The sequence below is a fragment of the Canis lupus genome, chromosome 28 (genome assembly GCF_048164855.1).
Source record: "Canis lupus baileyi chromosome 28, mCanLup2.hap1, whole genome shotgun sequence".
NCBI classification, from domain to species: Eukaryota; Metazoa; Chordata; class Mammalia; order Carnivora; family Canidae; genus Canis; species Canis lupus.
Window position 1 is genome coordinate 27,314,477 of NC_132865.1, and position 17,277 is coordinate 27,331,753.

The 17,277-nt window shown below is 40.0% G+C and overlaps 1 protein-coding gene across 3 annotated transcripts in view; it reads left to right on the plus strand.

Moving 5' to 3' along the window:
* Positions 1 to 4,317: 4,317 nt before the first annotated feature.
* CYP7B1 (cytochrome P450 family 7 subfamily B member 1) overlaps positions 4,318 to 17,277 on the plus strand; it is a 174,516-nt gene continuing 161,556 nt past the window's right edge. For 2 of the 3 annotated variants that reach the window (XM_072804483.1, XM_072804484.1), the window contains exon 1: positions 4,318 to 4,566. In XM_072804483.1, the coding sequence (XP_072660584.1) occupies positions 4,454 to 4,566 (113 nt within the window). In that variant the 5' untranslated portion in view covers positions 4,318 to 4,453. The remainder of the gene's footprint in view (positions 4,567 to 17,277) is intronic. The other variant, XM_072804485.1, reaches the window with a different exon arrangement.

Consider the following 17,277-nt stretch of genomic DNA (forward strand, 5'->3'; position numbering starts at 1 on the left):
TAGCCTCAGAGTTGGAGCTGCTGTAGGCCAAGGTACAAAACAGAGGCCCATTTGTCGTCATGGGGTATCTTGGTTATGGGCAGCTCCAGGTAAAAACAGGATTCATAAAAATGGAGATAAGAATGACTGAACAGATATGGTGAAAGGTTAGTGAAAGAAAACTCTAAGGAAGCCAAGATGATACAGCGACAGGAGGGGCAACTTTGCAGTGGAATGGAGGAGCAGACCAACCACGAGTGCTCTAAAATTGAGTCTTGTCTCTCTGTTATGTAAAAGGAAATTAATACCTACATTTGAGATCAGTTTTAAAGATTAGATGAAACAATGGATGTAACAAAAAGCAGTACCTGGTACTTGGCAGGTCCTCTCAATCCACGTTCCTTTTTCCTTTCCTTCCTCTGCTTCACAATTTTGCCCAGAAGGGGTCTTAATTCTACAGAAAGAGAAATGAAATCAAAGTCAAGACAGAGCTCACAAAGAAGGGGGAAAAGATAACTACAATCATTATTTAGTTATAGATATGATGTAAAACCCAACAGATATTTATGTCAAAAGTCGACAGTACCTTTCAGGCTTGAGTAATCATATCCAATTTTAGGAACTTGCTGATATTGGGGGAAAAAATGTGTGGAATCCACTTTAAAGTTTTCACAGTGGTACTTTCAAATATTTCCCAACAACTGAAGCCAGAATGTAATCTACTCTTTCTCTAGCACATTATTTGCTTCCCAGGAATTCACAAAATTAAAGTCATATGAATGCATGTGTTTATAATCTCCCCATTGTCACACCACAATCTCATGTAGACTGGCCTCTTTTAGTTCTTCTTTCTGATGTCAATCCTTTTTGTTTTCTTAGTCCCAGCTCTGAAGGAAAGGTTATCTCATTCATTTTTATAGTTCCAGCAGGCCAAGTATAGTGCCATGAACAAAATCTACACTTAACAAAATGTTGACTACGAAGGTGGATTTGGAGGTGTCAATCCAGTGTATCAAAGATAATAGAGCAGAAGAATTAGAAGATACGTGAAAAGCAGAGGGATAAATCAGAATTCAAATTTTGAAGACTTCCAAACATACTCTTTAAAAGGAAAGGAAAAGGCCACAAGGGAAATTGGGCCAGAATTCAAGATTAGATTAGAAAGGGCAGAGAAAGAAGCTGGCAGCTCTGGCCAACTGGCAGATGAGGGTCACCTGGAAAGGTGGGAGAAACTTTGGTGGATGATCTGTCATCTGAATTTTCATGGCTCTTACTTTAGAGACTTGAATATATCACTGTCTCTCTTTACTCTCTCTGATTTTTCTGTTTTTTGCTTGTATTTCTCTCTCTCCACATGTTTCACAATCAATATTTTCTGGAGGCATATGACTAGGCCGGATGTTTTCTATATCAAACATACTTCCACATCTGCACACCTCAAAGTCTAAGTGCTACCCAATGACTCTTTTAGGTCCGTTAACCCTGGTCTAATTAGTACGGCCAAGGCACTAACATTGGTAAACAAGGTTGAGGAAAAACCTGTGGTTTGTTTCTGAAGGGGACTGCTGGACAGTCAGAATTTTTCAGTTGCCTCTCCCATATACCTTATGAACCCCTGTGTAGGAATTAACCTAGCATTGCCAAATTTAGTAATAAAAATATAGGATTCCCAATTAAATTTGAATTTCATATAAACAACAAATAATACCAAATGCAGTATTTGGGATATATTTATTTATATGTACTAAGCTGGCTGTTTGAGTTCCAGGCATAGTGTCCACGTTCAAAGCAGTGGAAAGGGGAAGGAAGGAAGCAAAAGGGTCTGTTCATACCTGTTAAGGGCGCTTTCCTCAAATAACACTTGAACTTAGCTTACTGGTGAGAACTTGGCTGCATAGTCACATCTAACCACAAGAAGGCTGGGAAAGCAGTCTTTTTAATGGACAAATGTTCAGTTAAAAATCAAGGACTGTTACTGAGAAGCAAGGGGGAAGCAGAAACAAAGGAGCAACTACTCATCTCTGTCAGAAAAGTGATGAGAATTAAGGCATTTCAGAGGTAAAGTAAACTGAACTAGATTGAATGTAATGATGCTGATGCTGGGTGACAAAAGATAACGATAAAAAATGTCTTTCAATTTTATTTGAACCAGGTCAGTTTACAGAATGGAGGTCCCTTTTAAAATAAATGGAAAATATAAGAGAAACATACATTCAAAATGTATTAAGTGTATACCATAAAGTGTTCAAAGTAAAGTATTATACAGATACCATAGGAATATGACACAGTTGCTAACCAAATCTAGTAGGTGACAGTGTGGTCTTCCTTCTTCCACTTCCCTAAGAGAGTGTGATTAATTGCAGGTGTTTGTTACTATTGCTATGTTTAAATAAAATGTTTAGCATGGTGCCTAGTACATAGTAAATATTTAATAGATGGATTAATGCTTAATATTTTTACCTATATTTTCAAACAGAAGCATCATCCAGGAGATCAAATGGAAAATGAAAGAAAAAGTTGAGGATCCTTGTGAAAATTAGTGAGAGGTGTTCTGCGGTGGTTGTAGAGATGCACACTATGGATATCATCCTGGTCCTGTAAACTGGCTCTGCTGGCCAGTGATGGAAACCAATTTGTTTTCCCTTGGAGGAGACAAAGTAGCTGTTGGCTCACTGTATCCTTTTGGATTTCCTGGAAATTTGAATTTACAACAGGAGGAAGGAGAGGCAGTAGAAAGACCCTGGAATAAAAATCAAAGAAGATACTCATAAGCATTGGAGTTCTAATGCTAGCCCAGCCATTTACAGCTTTAAGGCCAAGGACAGCAGTGCCTCAGTAATTCAGTTATGGAGTATTAAGAGCCAGGCACATGCAAATACTTACAACTATGTCATCTCAACTCCAGGGTGGGGATTCGGGTGGGGGAGGCAAGAGAGTGGGTGCAGACAAGGTTGTCTGAGAGATGGTCCCCACCTTCCATAGCAGGAAAGACAGACTTAGAAATAACTCAGACATGATAGAAAAATGTGACGGGGCACAAAGTTGAGATGGTGTTCAAAGTATGGAGGATGAAGAGCTTAATTACAAAAGAAGAGTTAGGGATAATTTCTAGAAGGAAGTGGGATTTGAATTGGGCCTTGAGTGGTAGGTAGAATTTTTAGTATTTAGGGAAGAGAGGAAAACTTTTCAGGCAGAGTGAATATCATAAGCAGAGGTGTAAAAGGGCTGACTGTGATGAAGAAGGAGGCTCAAGATTTAGTGTACATGGAACTGTACTAGCTGTGGGAGTTATACAATGGAGACAAATTGTGGAGGGCTTCTCATCGCAGATGGAAGATTTATGAGTTTGTCACAAAGGCAATCCTTTAGAGTTCTGAAAAACAGGGTAAAAGCGAATAGGTCTGTGTTGTAGGGATGTGCAAGGGGGAGGATGGACTGGAAAGGTCAAAGGTCTGAGGTATGGCCATCAGTCCCTAAGTTGTTATAATACTCCGGTGAACCTTGTTAATAAAATCTTCCATAAAGTAGAAAACACAGTGGGCTTGGAGTAGTCTGGTTAGAAGATTATTCGTCACTTATTAACTGAGCAACGAGGGTAAATTGGCCAGTGTCATTATATGTTCTCTAAAATACAGCCAAATATTGTATCACAAGTTTGTAACGGAGGGTAAATAAACACGTGTGAAGTCCTTGGTGAGTGGGCCTTACTCTGGCAAAAGTATTTTAAAAGTTTCTCCCTTATCCCTCGTAGGAACCACCTGTAGGGCAAGTACCACTTCTGTCTCGGCCCTTGGCGTTGCTCTGCAATAGACTGGTCTTTCTTCTCTCTTCGGGGACCCGTGTCCCTCATGGCCCCGCTCTCCATTCCCGGCCCCTCGGACAAGCCTCTGCACGTAGTAGGCTCTCAACAAAAGCGTGTGAGCTCACAGGCCGCGCGGGCAGAGGCGCCCCCGGCCCCGGCCCCGGGGTCGCGGCCCCCGCGCCCCTGCGCCCCTGCACCGTCCCAGCGCCGTGCAAGGGCCGGCGGGGTGCCCTGCGCAGGGGGGCGCGGGCTGCGGGGCTCGCTTCCAAAGCTGAACAGGAGTCTCCGTCCTCCGGGCCTCCAGAGGTTCGTCGTCAGGAGCTCCTAACCCCTTCCCGCTTCCCGGGCCTCCTTCCGGCCCCCAGGAGCCCCGGCCGCGTTCTCCAGGAGCCGCCGGGCCGGAGGCGGTCGCCGAGCGGGGCGGTGCGCGCGGGTGGGGGCTGGGCCGGGGGAGGGAGGGGAAGGCGAGAACTTGGAGACTCAGCCCGGGGGCCCGCGGTGACATTCCCGGCAGCGCCGCGCGCAGGCCCGCCTCTGGCGCCGGGACCGGGGCGGGGGTGTGGGGCGCGCCGAGAGACGCCGCGGGAGGCAGCAGAGTCGCCGCCCCGAGACACCCCAGGCTGTGCGCCGCGGCCGCGCGGGAACCGGGCGGCGGAAGACGAGTCGGCGGGCATGGGCCTCCTCTCGCTGGAGCCGTGGCTGCCGCAGCTACCCAGCGTCCCGGGCCTGCTCCTCGCCGCGGCCCTGCTGCTCTGGGCCCTGTGCCTGCGCGCCCGGCGCACCAGGTAAGCGCCCCCGCGGCCTCGCCGCGCGGCCGGGCTCCCGGGCCACGCATGCGCCCTGGTCCCCGCGGGCCGAGCGCGACCCGGGCTCCCGAGGGAGCCGCCCGCCGCCCGCCGCCCGCCGCGGCTCCAGGTGCGCCTAGTCGGAACTTGCCGCGGGCGGCGGCGGCTCGGGGACCACAGTGTGTCCTGACAAAGGCTCCTTCTTCCCCTCCCCATACATCCGCATGCATATTAAAGCGTGGGGACCGAATTCGACTTGCCGCTCCGCTCCCGTCTAGGTTGTATGCAAGAAGCCCTGGCTTTGCATTATTCATTATGCATCGCGCATGGCTTCCGAGCAGACGCGGTTTGGTGCTGAGCTACAAGGAGTTAGTTGATGCTTTATGGCCTAGAACTCGAGCATTTCGAGGGGGAATTTTCTTAACATTTCGTTCAGGTAAAAGTGAAGAGTTTCAGGAAGGCGGCAGGATGCGGTCTGGTCCATCTCTCTGGGTGTTTCTCTGTGCCTCAGTTTACTTCGTGGGAGTTTGCTGACTACTAAATGAGCGTATAGTGTGTATTTTGTGCAGTTACGGTATTCGTGTTATTAGAACAAGAGCGGTAACGACACACTAAAAGTGCGTCACTTCTTTAACTGATTTGAAATGTGGAACTAGAAACATATTCAAAATAAAAGCATTCAGTCGAAATCATTGTGTTTTCTGTTTGTGATTACAAATCTGACATTCACGTGTGTGTGCGTGCGTTTGTACATACACACTCAGATGTGTTTCTATGAATAAATATGTGTGTGATACAGGTTGTTTCTCAATAGTTTGGGAAAAATGGCACCGTTGTACTGCGTTCAAATACCTGTGGACGTTTCTAGAATGTGCATGGATGAATACTCCAGAAGGGAGCTTTTGCTTGCCCCCCCACCCCCCGCCGCATGAAAATTTTTAGTGATTTTTCCCGAGATGTGCCATTCCCGCCCCCAGGTTGTCTTTTCCAATGGCTGTGCTCTTGCTTTAGAGCCCAACGTGAGGATTTAGGATAGTTACATTTCAGTGTTACTTGATTCTTTGTAGGTTCCATCTTCCACCGTGTCTACGCCTCGCCAACACCACATTTAAAATCGATAAATTCAAGATATGATTTAGGTGGTGCTAGGAACCTCAGTTCGTTTCCAGCAAGTCGATAATTAGATACATATGTTTTTAAAAATCACCACTTTTTACTAATAATTGACTTACATATAGATACTTTTTTTTAAAAAAAATATTTTATTTATTTATTCATGAGAGACAGAGAGAGAGAGAGAGGCAGAGACACAGGCAGAAGGAGAAGCAGGCTCCATGCAGGGAGCCCGACGTGGGACTGGATCCCAGGTCTCCAGGATCAGCCCTGAGCTGAAGGCGGCGCTAAACTGCTGAGCCACCCAGGGATCCCCGATACTTTCTAAATTATTATAAAGACAACATATGAAAACGGAGTCTGGTTAGCAAGGCCAACTTGAAAACAAACATGTCTCTATTATTCTTTCCCTACCTCCCATTCCGTGTAAAAATGACAAAGTCCTATCAGAACAATATAAAATAAATATAAAATGGGTAAATTCTTCTAAATAAATGAAATACAGAGTGGCACTAAATTATATATGTGTTAAAGGGGACACTTAGAATTAAAGAGCTTATTATGAATAGAGGAAAGTGTTCACAGAAAATATGATAGGGAGGGGGCAGTAACAGATTTTTAAATCCTGCAGTTCTGGAAATTAGAAGTCTGAAATGGGCCTTAGTTGATGAAGTTTTGGAATATAGGTGAGGTTTGGTGGGGTGAGGCCCGGAGCCAACGACCAAGATAGAATTCTTGAGACGTCTGTGGTGCAAAATGGTGGTTTTATTAAAGCACTGGGACAGTACCTGTGGGCAGGAATAGCTGCTGCTCCAGGCCTGTGAGGGGTGGCTCTTTATATACTTGGGAGTTGGGAGAGGTTTGAGAGTACCCTATTCGTGTACTCTCTAACGAATTTTGGAAGCAAGGTTTCCAGGACCTTGAGGGGGCTGGATATTGTTGGGAAAAGGTCACTTATTACCGTCTAATAAAACCTGAGTCATGAGACCCTTCAGATGTATATCGGTGGGCCATGTGCTTAGAGGATGATTGCCAACACGTATCTTGGGGGTTTAGAGATAAAGGGAAATTTCTAAGGGAATTTTTATATGTTAAAGTAGGCTTACAGGATCCTGGGGGGGGTCGGGCTAAGATTGCCTTCTGCCCTTAGCAAAGTGTGAACATCGAGACAGTTGAGTCTGTAGAGGAATGCCACTCACCTATTTCAAGGACTTGTCAATGTGCTTTTTGTCCTCAGCTAGTCCTCTGTTCCCCCATCATACTGGCCTCTATCAAGGTGTTGGCAGGACTGCATTACTTTTGGTGGACCTAGGGAGAATCCATTTCCTTATCTCTTCTAGTTTCTAAAGACCACCAGAGTTCAATTTTTTTTCATACTCTAATATTCCTGCCTCTATTTTATAAGAACCCTTGTGATTATGTTGAACTCACCCAGATAATCCAGGATAATCTTCCCATCTCAAGGTCCTTAATTTAGTCACATCTGCAAAGTCCTTTTTGTCATGTAAGGTAACATATTCATAGGTTTGGGGGATTAACACATGGATGTATTTGGGAAACATTATTCTTCCTCGCACAGTACTCCCTCTAACCTCCAAAGATTTATGTCCATTTTACATGCAAAATATATCACCCCACCCAACATTCACAAAAATCTCAACCTATTACAAGGTCCAAGATCTCATATAAATCTCATTCAACTCGAAAGTCCCGAATCTCACCATTTAAATCATTTAAATTAGTGTGGGGATCTTGATATGATCCATCCTAGGACAAAAATTCCCATGAACATCATGGGTCTTCCATGTACGGAAGGATTGACTCAATCAGAAGAGGTTCCTCCACAGATTTTTCTTGGATCATACCATTTATATTCCTGGCTTTTTTTTTTCGTCATGGCTAAGGGGAAACAGTCACATGCATCATCTTTTCAATGACTGACTAATGCTCTACATGTGAATGAGTGTGTATGACTGAATGTCAAAAGTTCAAAATAGCCAATGAATCACTGAAGTAGTAATTAGTAAGAAATAGTTGTGCACACACCAGAAAGACAGTTCGCAGACTGGAAGTGCTCAAACCAGAACATGGAATGAGTCTCGGGTATATTTTTATAAAGTGGCTTATGTAGTGAGAGAGCAGTGAGTGTTTTATCTTCACAGTAATGGGTTACATTATTACAGTTTTCAGTGGTTACCTCATATAAACCTTGGGAAACAATTCAAGTTTTGCTTATCATTTCCAGAGGCATAGGCTAGAAATAATCCAGATCAAGTTAGCCTCACAAAATAAGCTAAATTAAGCTTGGCCTGAATGACTAAAAACTAGTTCTATCCAGGGAAGCTTTAAGGCTGGTCTCCATCTATCCCTGATTTTAACAGAATACTCCATCCTTTTGATTTTTCCCAGGCACTAGAAAAATTTGTCCAGCAACATGCTTGGCTTTCTGTCCAGAGCAGTCTTTCTTGACAGTGAATCTCTGGGTTTGCAGTCTGGATAGGCTGAGAATTTCCCAAAACATCAGTTCCTGGTTCCTTGGTGCCCAAGAATTCTTCCCTGCTTCTACATTTTTCCTCTCACATTTTACTATAAGCAACAGGACAAACTGGGCTGCTCCTTCAACACTTTGCTTAGAAATCTCCTCAGCTCAATATCCAAGTTCATCCTGTATAGATTCTGCTTTCCACATAACTGCAGGACACAATGTAGATGAGCTTTCTGCAACTCTAAGACAAGGATCCCTTTCGTCCAGTTCACAATGGCATGTCCTCATATAATCTGAGCCCTCACTAGCTGTGCCTTTAATGTTAATATTTTTACTTATGGTCTATTCAGGCTTTAACTTATGATCTATTAGGCTTTTAGATGATATTTATGTTCTCTCCCACAGTCCTCACTTTCTTCTGAGTCCTTACTAGGGGAGTTGCTATCATCTGTATTTCTACATCTGTTCATGGCAGTCTGGATATTTTTCTGTCGTCTTCCTCAAAATTCTTCCAACCTCTGCCCATTCCCCAAGTCTAGGTATTTGTCACAGCAGGATGCCAATTTCAACTACCAAAATTGCACTAGTTTCCTATTGCTGCTATACCAAATTTTTACAAATTCAGTGGTTTAAGACACACAGACTTATTTTCTTACAGTTCTGGAGGTCAGAGTCTTACTGGACTAAGATTAAGGTTTTGACCGAGCTGAGACCCTTCTGAAGGTGCTATTAGAGAATAGTAGGTCCTGAGAGCACAACTGAACTTGCACTATGTAAATCTTCAACTGGAAAAAACACCTCAAAGAGTGAGCCCAGAAGAGGTTGCCTCACCAAATGACATTTTCCAGACTACCTCAGAGAGAATCTCCTTCCTCAGCAAGAGATTCAAAAGATCCATGAATTCTGTGACCCCTGACTATGCCTAACTGGAAAATGGAAAGAGCAGCTACCACACAAGGTAGAAGTGAGAAGCGAAGTGCATGAGAAATGTAAACACAATTTGTAAAGTATGATATCAACTTCAAAGACAATTGACTCGTACCTTTAGGTTTCTTTATCACTACTCAGAAACCTTTTTATCCTAGTTACTATTTAGGAGAAAAATGGGATGGTTTTCCTTCCCTCTTGCATCCCTCTTCCCCAACACACATATCCCTTTGCCCCCCAAATGCTGTAATTGGTAAGAAATAAGATTTAAATGCTGTTAAGATTAGTATGAGCCAAAGTAAAAGTTCAGTGATTTCAAGTTGTAAGATGTCAAGGTTATATGGATAATGTGTTATTTTGAAATGTTGATTTGTTGACATCACTGTATCACATAGGTCAGTTATTTCCTCATTCTAATGGATTGCTCCCAAACAAGACCCATGGTGTTCTGGATCTCTCAAATTGTTACCACTCCCTAGACAATCAGAAGAGCTAGGTTGCAATCACTAGTGGATTTTTTTCTTGTTTCTTCCTCTTTTCTCATAACAAAGTATAGGACAAAGATGTGGGCAGCTGAAAGCAAAGTAATTTTCTACTCAAGATTGTGCTGAATTTAACAGGTGGGTTTTAATGTTTTTACATAGGAGGTGCTAGAGAGATATCCAGGCACATTTGTGGCAAGGAGTAATCAGTTATGCATGGTGCTACACTTTCCCTTATGAAACTTAAGTGTTTGGATTGGTCTTGTTACCATTTAAGACAGATTTCAGGCTTGCCTTGCTGTTTTATTTTATAACTTAAAAAGGAGAAGGTTCTGAAGGTAGAGAATCTTCCAATTGTGTAATTATAGGAACATGTGAGCTCGTTGAAGACACTTCACTATTTCTTTGTGTGCCCTTCAAGGTGACCATTTAATATGTTGTGAATTGGGTCAGCACTAAGGATTACTGAATGCTGTGATCATATTTGCTGATAAATCATGGCTATCCCTTAGAAGATAGTATCTGTTTGCTTAAGAAAAATCAATTCAGAATTTATACTAGGTCAGGGGAGCCTAGGTGGCTCAGTCAGTTAAGCATCTGCCTTTGGCTCAGGTCATGATCTCAGGGTCCTGGGATTGAGCCCTGCATTAGGCTTCCTACTCAGCAGTGAGTCTGCTTCTCCCTCTCCCACTGTTCCTCCTCTCTGCTTGTTCTGTGTCTCTGTCTCAAATAAATAAAATCTTAAAAAAAAAAATTTATACTAGATCAGCACAAATCCATTACCTCTATAAGAATAAAATCTTGGAGTGCTGACCTTAGACACGTGGGACTATTTATGTATGTCAAGTCCTCCATGACTTTAGTGTTTCCCAGCAATGAGACCTTCTTGTAGAAGACAGTGTAGTGTAAGGCAAAGAGCATAGTTATAAAGCCCAATGGACCTGGATCCAGTATCCAGCTCCAGCCCACTAGCATGTTGACTTTTGAGAGGAAGATAAGGGAAGACAGAATTGAACAATGTTGAGGCACTACTTTATGCCACACTTTCTCCTGAGATGTTTTGCATATATTATCTCATTTAACCTTCACTGTGGTTCATGAGATAACTGTTACCGAGCTATTTTTCAGAAGAAGAGACTAACACAATAAGAGATTAGCTCATTTGCCTAAGGTTGCAGATTGACTCAGAAGTAGAACTGGGTTTTTGATCCCTCAACACCAAAGTTGTTCTCACTTCAGTTCTCAGAGCCTATGAATCTGTTAGGTTACTTGGCAAAGGGGAGATTAGGGTTGCAGGTAACATGAAGGTTGTTAATCAAGTAATCTTATCCTGAATTTTTGGATGGGCTCAATGTAATCACATATTAACACAGGAAGAAGGAGGTGGGAGAGGACGTCTACTAACCACTGGTAGCTTTGGAAATGGAGTAAGGAGTCCAAGAGACAAAGAATGAGGGCAGCCTCTTGAAGCTAGAGAGACAAAAGAAATAGACTCCCCTCTAGAACCTCCAGAAAAGGACCAAGCCCTGCTAACATCTTGGTTTTAGCCCAATGAGACCCACTTTGGGCTACAGAGCTGTAAGATAATATTTGTGTTGTGTAAGCCACAGATTTGTGGTAATTTGTTATAGTAACCACAGAGAACTAATACAATGGCCGTATCTGCCATGCCCTGGGCCTTAAACTACACTGCCTCTTGCAAGAAAGTTCAGAGTGGGAAAGACGGGGCCTTAGGTGACTTTGCTGGTTACCTATTAGGAGTAGGACAGAAAATAAATATTTCTAAATACTCAGTGCCTTCATCACTATTTTAATGCATAGTAATTTGAGAACTTGAGGTCCTAAACTTCACAGATCATTATGGGCTGCTCATCAGTCTCTCTTACTTATCCATCAATATACAAGTAAGTTTTGAATGCTTGTTATATATCCTACATCTCTGAATCTCTAAAATCATTTTGAAAATAAGTCATAGGCTATAGACATTGAGATCCAGATGTGAACTGGTCAGATTTCTGATTTCCCAGACATGGTGCATCCCTGCATCCTGCTGTCCACAGTGTGGAGGATAAAGCAAAGAGGACTCTGAGGATTTGAAGGGACCTAGAGGGATGGGATGCTGCGCTTCACTGACTTCCCAAAAGTAGTAGAGCAGAGAGAACCATCAGCTATAGAAGAAAGATTAACAACCTCTTGTAGGAGAGTATTTTTGTATTTTATCCAAAGTAAAATCCCACTGAAACTACTTCACGTTACTCTTGTGTGAAAGGCAAAGGACAAAATTATAGAAAGCTACTTTGCTGAATAAGAGAAGGTGACATCTATTATATTGTGCATTTTTATAGCCAGAGTGCTCATTTTTATGGCTTTGGCATTTTTTTCAACACAGAAATATTTGGGATGGGATTTCTCTTTCTTTCTTTCTTTTTTTCTTTCTTTCTTTCTTTCTTTCTTTCTTTCTTTCTTTCTTTCTCTTTTCTTTTCTTTTCTTTTCTTTTTTTGGTTTATAGGAAAGTGGAAAGGATTAATTAAGTCTATAATTGCTTAATACAGAAATTAATAGAAATTTTAATAAAAGTGCAACCATAACAGGATTTAAATCCATTGTCATTTCTCCTCATAATTTTATCCTAAATAGTTGATATTAATAAAGAAGAAACTTTCGATGCTTTACTGACTAGTTTCTCAGTGTATATTTGTCATAAGAAATGAAGGATGAATAAATAAATGGACAATTCAATGTGGTAATTCTTTATTTCTAATGTGAATATTTTAGAGTTGTAGATATTGATGTCAAAATATACAAACTGCATACAAAAATGATTCATCAAATGTCATACATAACACGTTTTCTGCTGCTGTAATTAAATAGTGAAGATGTCATAGCAAGTGCTTACCTATCATGAGTATTTATAAATAGAGAACCTAACAGTGCAATGGTTATTCTTTAGCATAAACCTAACTGAAAACATAGCAATTGGAGTGCAGCCAAGTCCTAAAATTCCTGTTTCTTCAAATTCAGAGTTTAAACATAGGTACTATTAACTTTTAGTTCTAAGTGCTGGATTTGATAACTGTGCTTATGATTCTCTTCCCTGGCATAGGTGGACAGTGTACTTTATTTAACAGATCAGAGCTCCTTTGAGAAAGGGCTGAGCCTAGTTTGGTTAATCACATACAATCACACGCATTTTGGTCCTTAGTATGCTTCAATAATCGTAGGATAATTACTTATAAACTATTAGAAACACCATGTTTTCTGCTTGAAAATCAAAATTGTCCTGGTGAAAGCATTGCTTTGTATTAGCTGTAACTTGGAACTATGAACATCCAAACAATTTTATCTCAGGAAGACAAGCGGCTTGTTGCTCAGTCTTGTCTAGTGAGGATTTAGTGTCATGATATTGTATTTTGGCAGTGCTGTCCTTTTGGGGCAAGATGTAAGGGGATTAACTTCTTTGGACGATGGACAGTTACCACTTTAGGGTTAGCTACTATAGTATTGTTGACTCTTATCTGTTTTTGTGTATTGAGTATATAATACTATGAAATTATTTTTGACTTGTTATAATAATAACAGCCAATACTTTTAAGCACTTCCTATGCCTACTGGACATAGAGGCAAGTATTTCATATTCATTATTAAATTGTTAAATTTATTGAGTCTTCCCTCACAATAACTTTTCTCATTTTGTAGAGGTAAAAAGTAAGTCTCATTTAAATAATGTTCCAAAGTCATACAACCAAAATGTAGTGCAGTCTAGTATTCAGATCCACCAAGTTTAACTTTATGTCCAAAAATTTAACACTATTTTATCTTTTTCTCTTATTCTTTTTAAATCTTTGCAATAATGTTCTGACATACACATTTACCCTTAACTGAAAACTAAAGTATTAAGATCTAATACAACTTTTAAGCATCACTAGTGGAAATTTAATTAAGACAAGAAGACATATTTTAGGACTTTAAAAGAAGAATGTGTTAAATCTAAGAAAAGCAAATAATAATAGTCTATCTCCCTCTTGCACTAGACTGTGTGAAAGTCACATCTGATGGACAATGTGAGAAAATATGTCTTTTTCCTTATCTTATACACTGGCTTTTTCTCCTATTCATTTAATGATTCAGCAGAGAATTTAAGATTCACTGCTTGCCCAGACTGCCCTTTTTTCAGATACAATGGAGAATAGGACAAATGATCCTATTCTCCTAGGTCCCCCTGCCCTTTTTTCCCCTTTTGGACATATACAAGTCTGCACATATTTAATATGTATAATTTGATGAGTTTGTAGTTAAGTATACATCCATGAAACTGCCATAAACATGTCCATCACATGCAAATTTCCTCCCATCTTTATTTATGATGATGATGAAAAGAACACTTGACATAGTATCTATGCTCTTAGCAGATTTTTAAGTATGTAATATAGTATTATTAACCCTAATCACAATACTGTACAGATTTCTAGGAGTTATTCATCTTGTATAACTGAAATTTTATACCCTTTGACTAATGCTTCTTTGTTACACCCTCTTCTTGCCCCTAGTAATGTTCATTCGTTCTACTTTCTTCTTCTGAGTTTGACTATTTTAGATTCCATAAATTATATGTGGTATCATGTAGTATTTGTCCTACATTTGGCTTATTTTTCTTAGCGTAATGTCTTTCAGCTTCATCCAAGTTATCTCAAATGGTGGGATTTCCCACCTTTTTAGGGGTTACTAATATTCCGTTTTATTTATATATCACATTTTCTTTATCCACTTATCTGTAGATAGATACTTAGATTGCTTCCATATCTTGACTATTGTGAATAATGCTTTAATGAACATGGGAATGCATATCATAGGATCCTGATTAAAATTTTTTTTGAATATATACCCAGAAATGTGATTGCTGGATTACTCGGTAGTTTCATTTTTAATTTTTTGAAGAAATTCTGTATTGCTATTCAGAATAGCGGTACCAACATTCCCACCCATACTGTATAAAGGTCCCATTTTCTCCACATATTTGCCAACACTTGTTATTCTTTGTTTTTGTTTTTATTTTTTTAAGATTTATTTATTTATTTGAGAGAGAGAGAGAGTGCACATGGGTAGGAGAAGTGGCAGAGCAAGAGAGGGAATCTCAAACAGACTCCCCACTGAGCATAGAGCTAGACAGGGGGCTTGATCCCATGACTTTAGAACATGACCTGAGCCAAAATCAAGAATCAGAGCTTAAGTGACTGAACCAACCATGTACCCCTTGGTTTTTTGATAATAGCCATCCTGGGTGATATCATTCTGGTTTTTATTTGCATTAACCTGATGATTAGCACCTTTTCATAACCTGTCGGCCATTAATACATCTTCTTAAGAAAAATGTCTATTTAGTTCCTTTGTCCATTTTAAAATCAGTTTTTTGTTTGTTTGCTTTCCATTTGAATTGTAGGACTTCCTTATACATTTTGGAGATGAATGCTTCAGCAAGTATATGGTTTGTAAATATTTCTCCCATTTTGTAGGTTGCTTTTTCATTTTATTGTTTCATTTGCTGTGCAAAAGCTTTTTGGTTAGATGTAGTCCCACTTCTTTATTTTTGCTTGTTTCTTGTGCTTTTGGGGTCATCTCCAAGAAGTCGTTGTCAGGAAGCTTTTCCTCTATGTTTGCTTCTAGTGGAACATGCCTCTTGACCACAAAGAATAGTAAGCAGGCCAAGAGACACCTTAATCTATCTGAAAACTTGTAAAATTTGATTCAAGATCACTGTTTTCAGAGGGTTGAAAACAATGTTGAAGCAACCTGAAATCAAAGAGTAAGTCTTTTTCACCCTTTGGGAATCAATTAAAGACAGTTTAGTGTATTTCCCATTTGAACAATTCTTTAGAAGTGGATTATACAAGCTGTTGCACCTATCATTGCTGCAGTTACTGTTGCACTTGCAGAAGCAGCATTAAATATTGTGTGAGAGAGTGTTATAGACAGTTCAAATATTACTCGATGTAGCAAAGCATAGTGGTTCTTGATATGTCTCTTGAATGCTTTCAGGCCTATAGTGAACTTTCAATCTTGCTTTGGATTTTGATGGACTTTTTCACATGGACAAAAATCTCAGCACTATATGCAGAATGTGTAACTTTGCCCTTATATTTCTTTGCAGGCATACATGCAAATTCTTTCACTATACATTCAGTGTGTGTGTGTGTGTGAATATATAAATGTATAAATATATGTGTGTATATATGTGTATATATTTCAAACTAGTTCTACCCTTTTTGCTTGTCAGTGTGTTGTGCCATATGGTATAGAGCATCATGCCAAAAGATAAAAATATTTCTAGAACATATGAAATCACCAGTCAACTGAAGAAGGGTAAAGACTTTTGACCACAGCATTTGTGACTCTGATGCATTTGTGGGCAATAGTACGTAGCTTAATACCCCAATTCTAAAAACAGGACATATTTTGAAGTTGAAATGGCACTTACTTTTTAAGGGAAGGAATCCAGAAGCAGAAGCTTCGAAAATTTTATTTTTCTAAAGGAATTGATTCAAATCAGTGTTTTCTCTCTATACTGAAATTCTCCATATTTATTTATAGAACTTTCCCCCTCTTATTTTAATCTCTAGAGTTACCATACAGAGAGGCCTTGGAGATGGAACCTACCCCACTGCAGGTGGATAGAGTCTTTTGGCTGTGGATAACATGGCCACCACATAGCTTTTCTAACTTATTCTGTAAATGGGATGTTTTAACCAAAAAAAGAAAGGTGTGGAAAACCAATTCCCACAGCATTCTTAGGGACCATGGAATAAAGCCATAATAACAATGATTCAGAGCTATTTACTCTACAACAGTAAGCAATAAGCATAAGCAACCTGCAGGTGGTCTATAATATGTGTTGCTATGCTTCTTGGATTTTCCTCATTTTAGGTCTCAAGTAAACCTGGATTCCTTTGTGCCACATTGAATATTGTTTTCAACTACTTAACAAAAACGAGGTGAAAAAAGTTCAGCAGTTTATTTGCTAGCCAAGGGTTGAGTGTATTTTTTTTTTTTACTAGAGAGATAAACTATTACGTAAAAAAGAGTGTCATTGCCATGACATTTGTGATTAACAGTTCTGTAAATAGTAATGATGTTCTTTGACAAAGATCCAGCCCTAAGTTTTCATCTCTTCACAAACTGTTCTTCTTTCGTATTTATTCACCTTCCCCCATCGTCTTTTTGTTGTTGTTGTTTTATAAAATGACGCTACATGGGCTTGTTTTTTTACAAGATGAATCTATAATAGAATAGTCTTGCTAGAGTGCATCTTAGCACAATACTCCTTCTCATTTTATGCTTGAACCCTGGTATATTGTGATTGACTTCGTAGGCAATGTTTGCCTTACCTTGAGACAAATATAGATCCCAAAAATATTCAAGCAAAAAATCATATTCGAGAAGCATCTATATATTTTATTTGTTCTTGTGTTTTTCCCTTTGTTCACTAGAGATCTACTATAGAAAGTTTCTCTAGTTCTAAATATAAGTTAATGAAGTTGAGGAGGTAGGTGAAAATGTTCTTAATTACACTGCATTGGAAGATATATGTAAATTATGCTCCACTTTATAGGCAACTATAATATTTTTAAAGGGCTAGTCTTTCCTTTTTTAGAAGCTAAAGTGACTGATTCATGTCAGTTTCCTCAATCTGCTTTAGTGGGACTAAGATA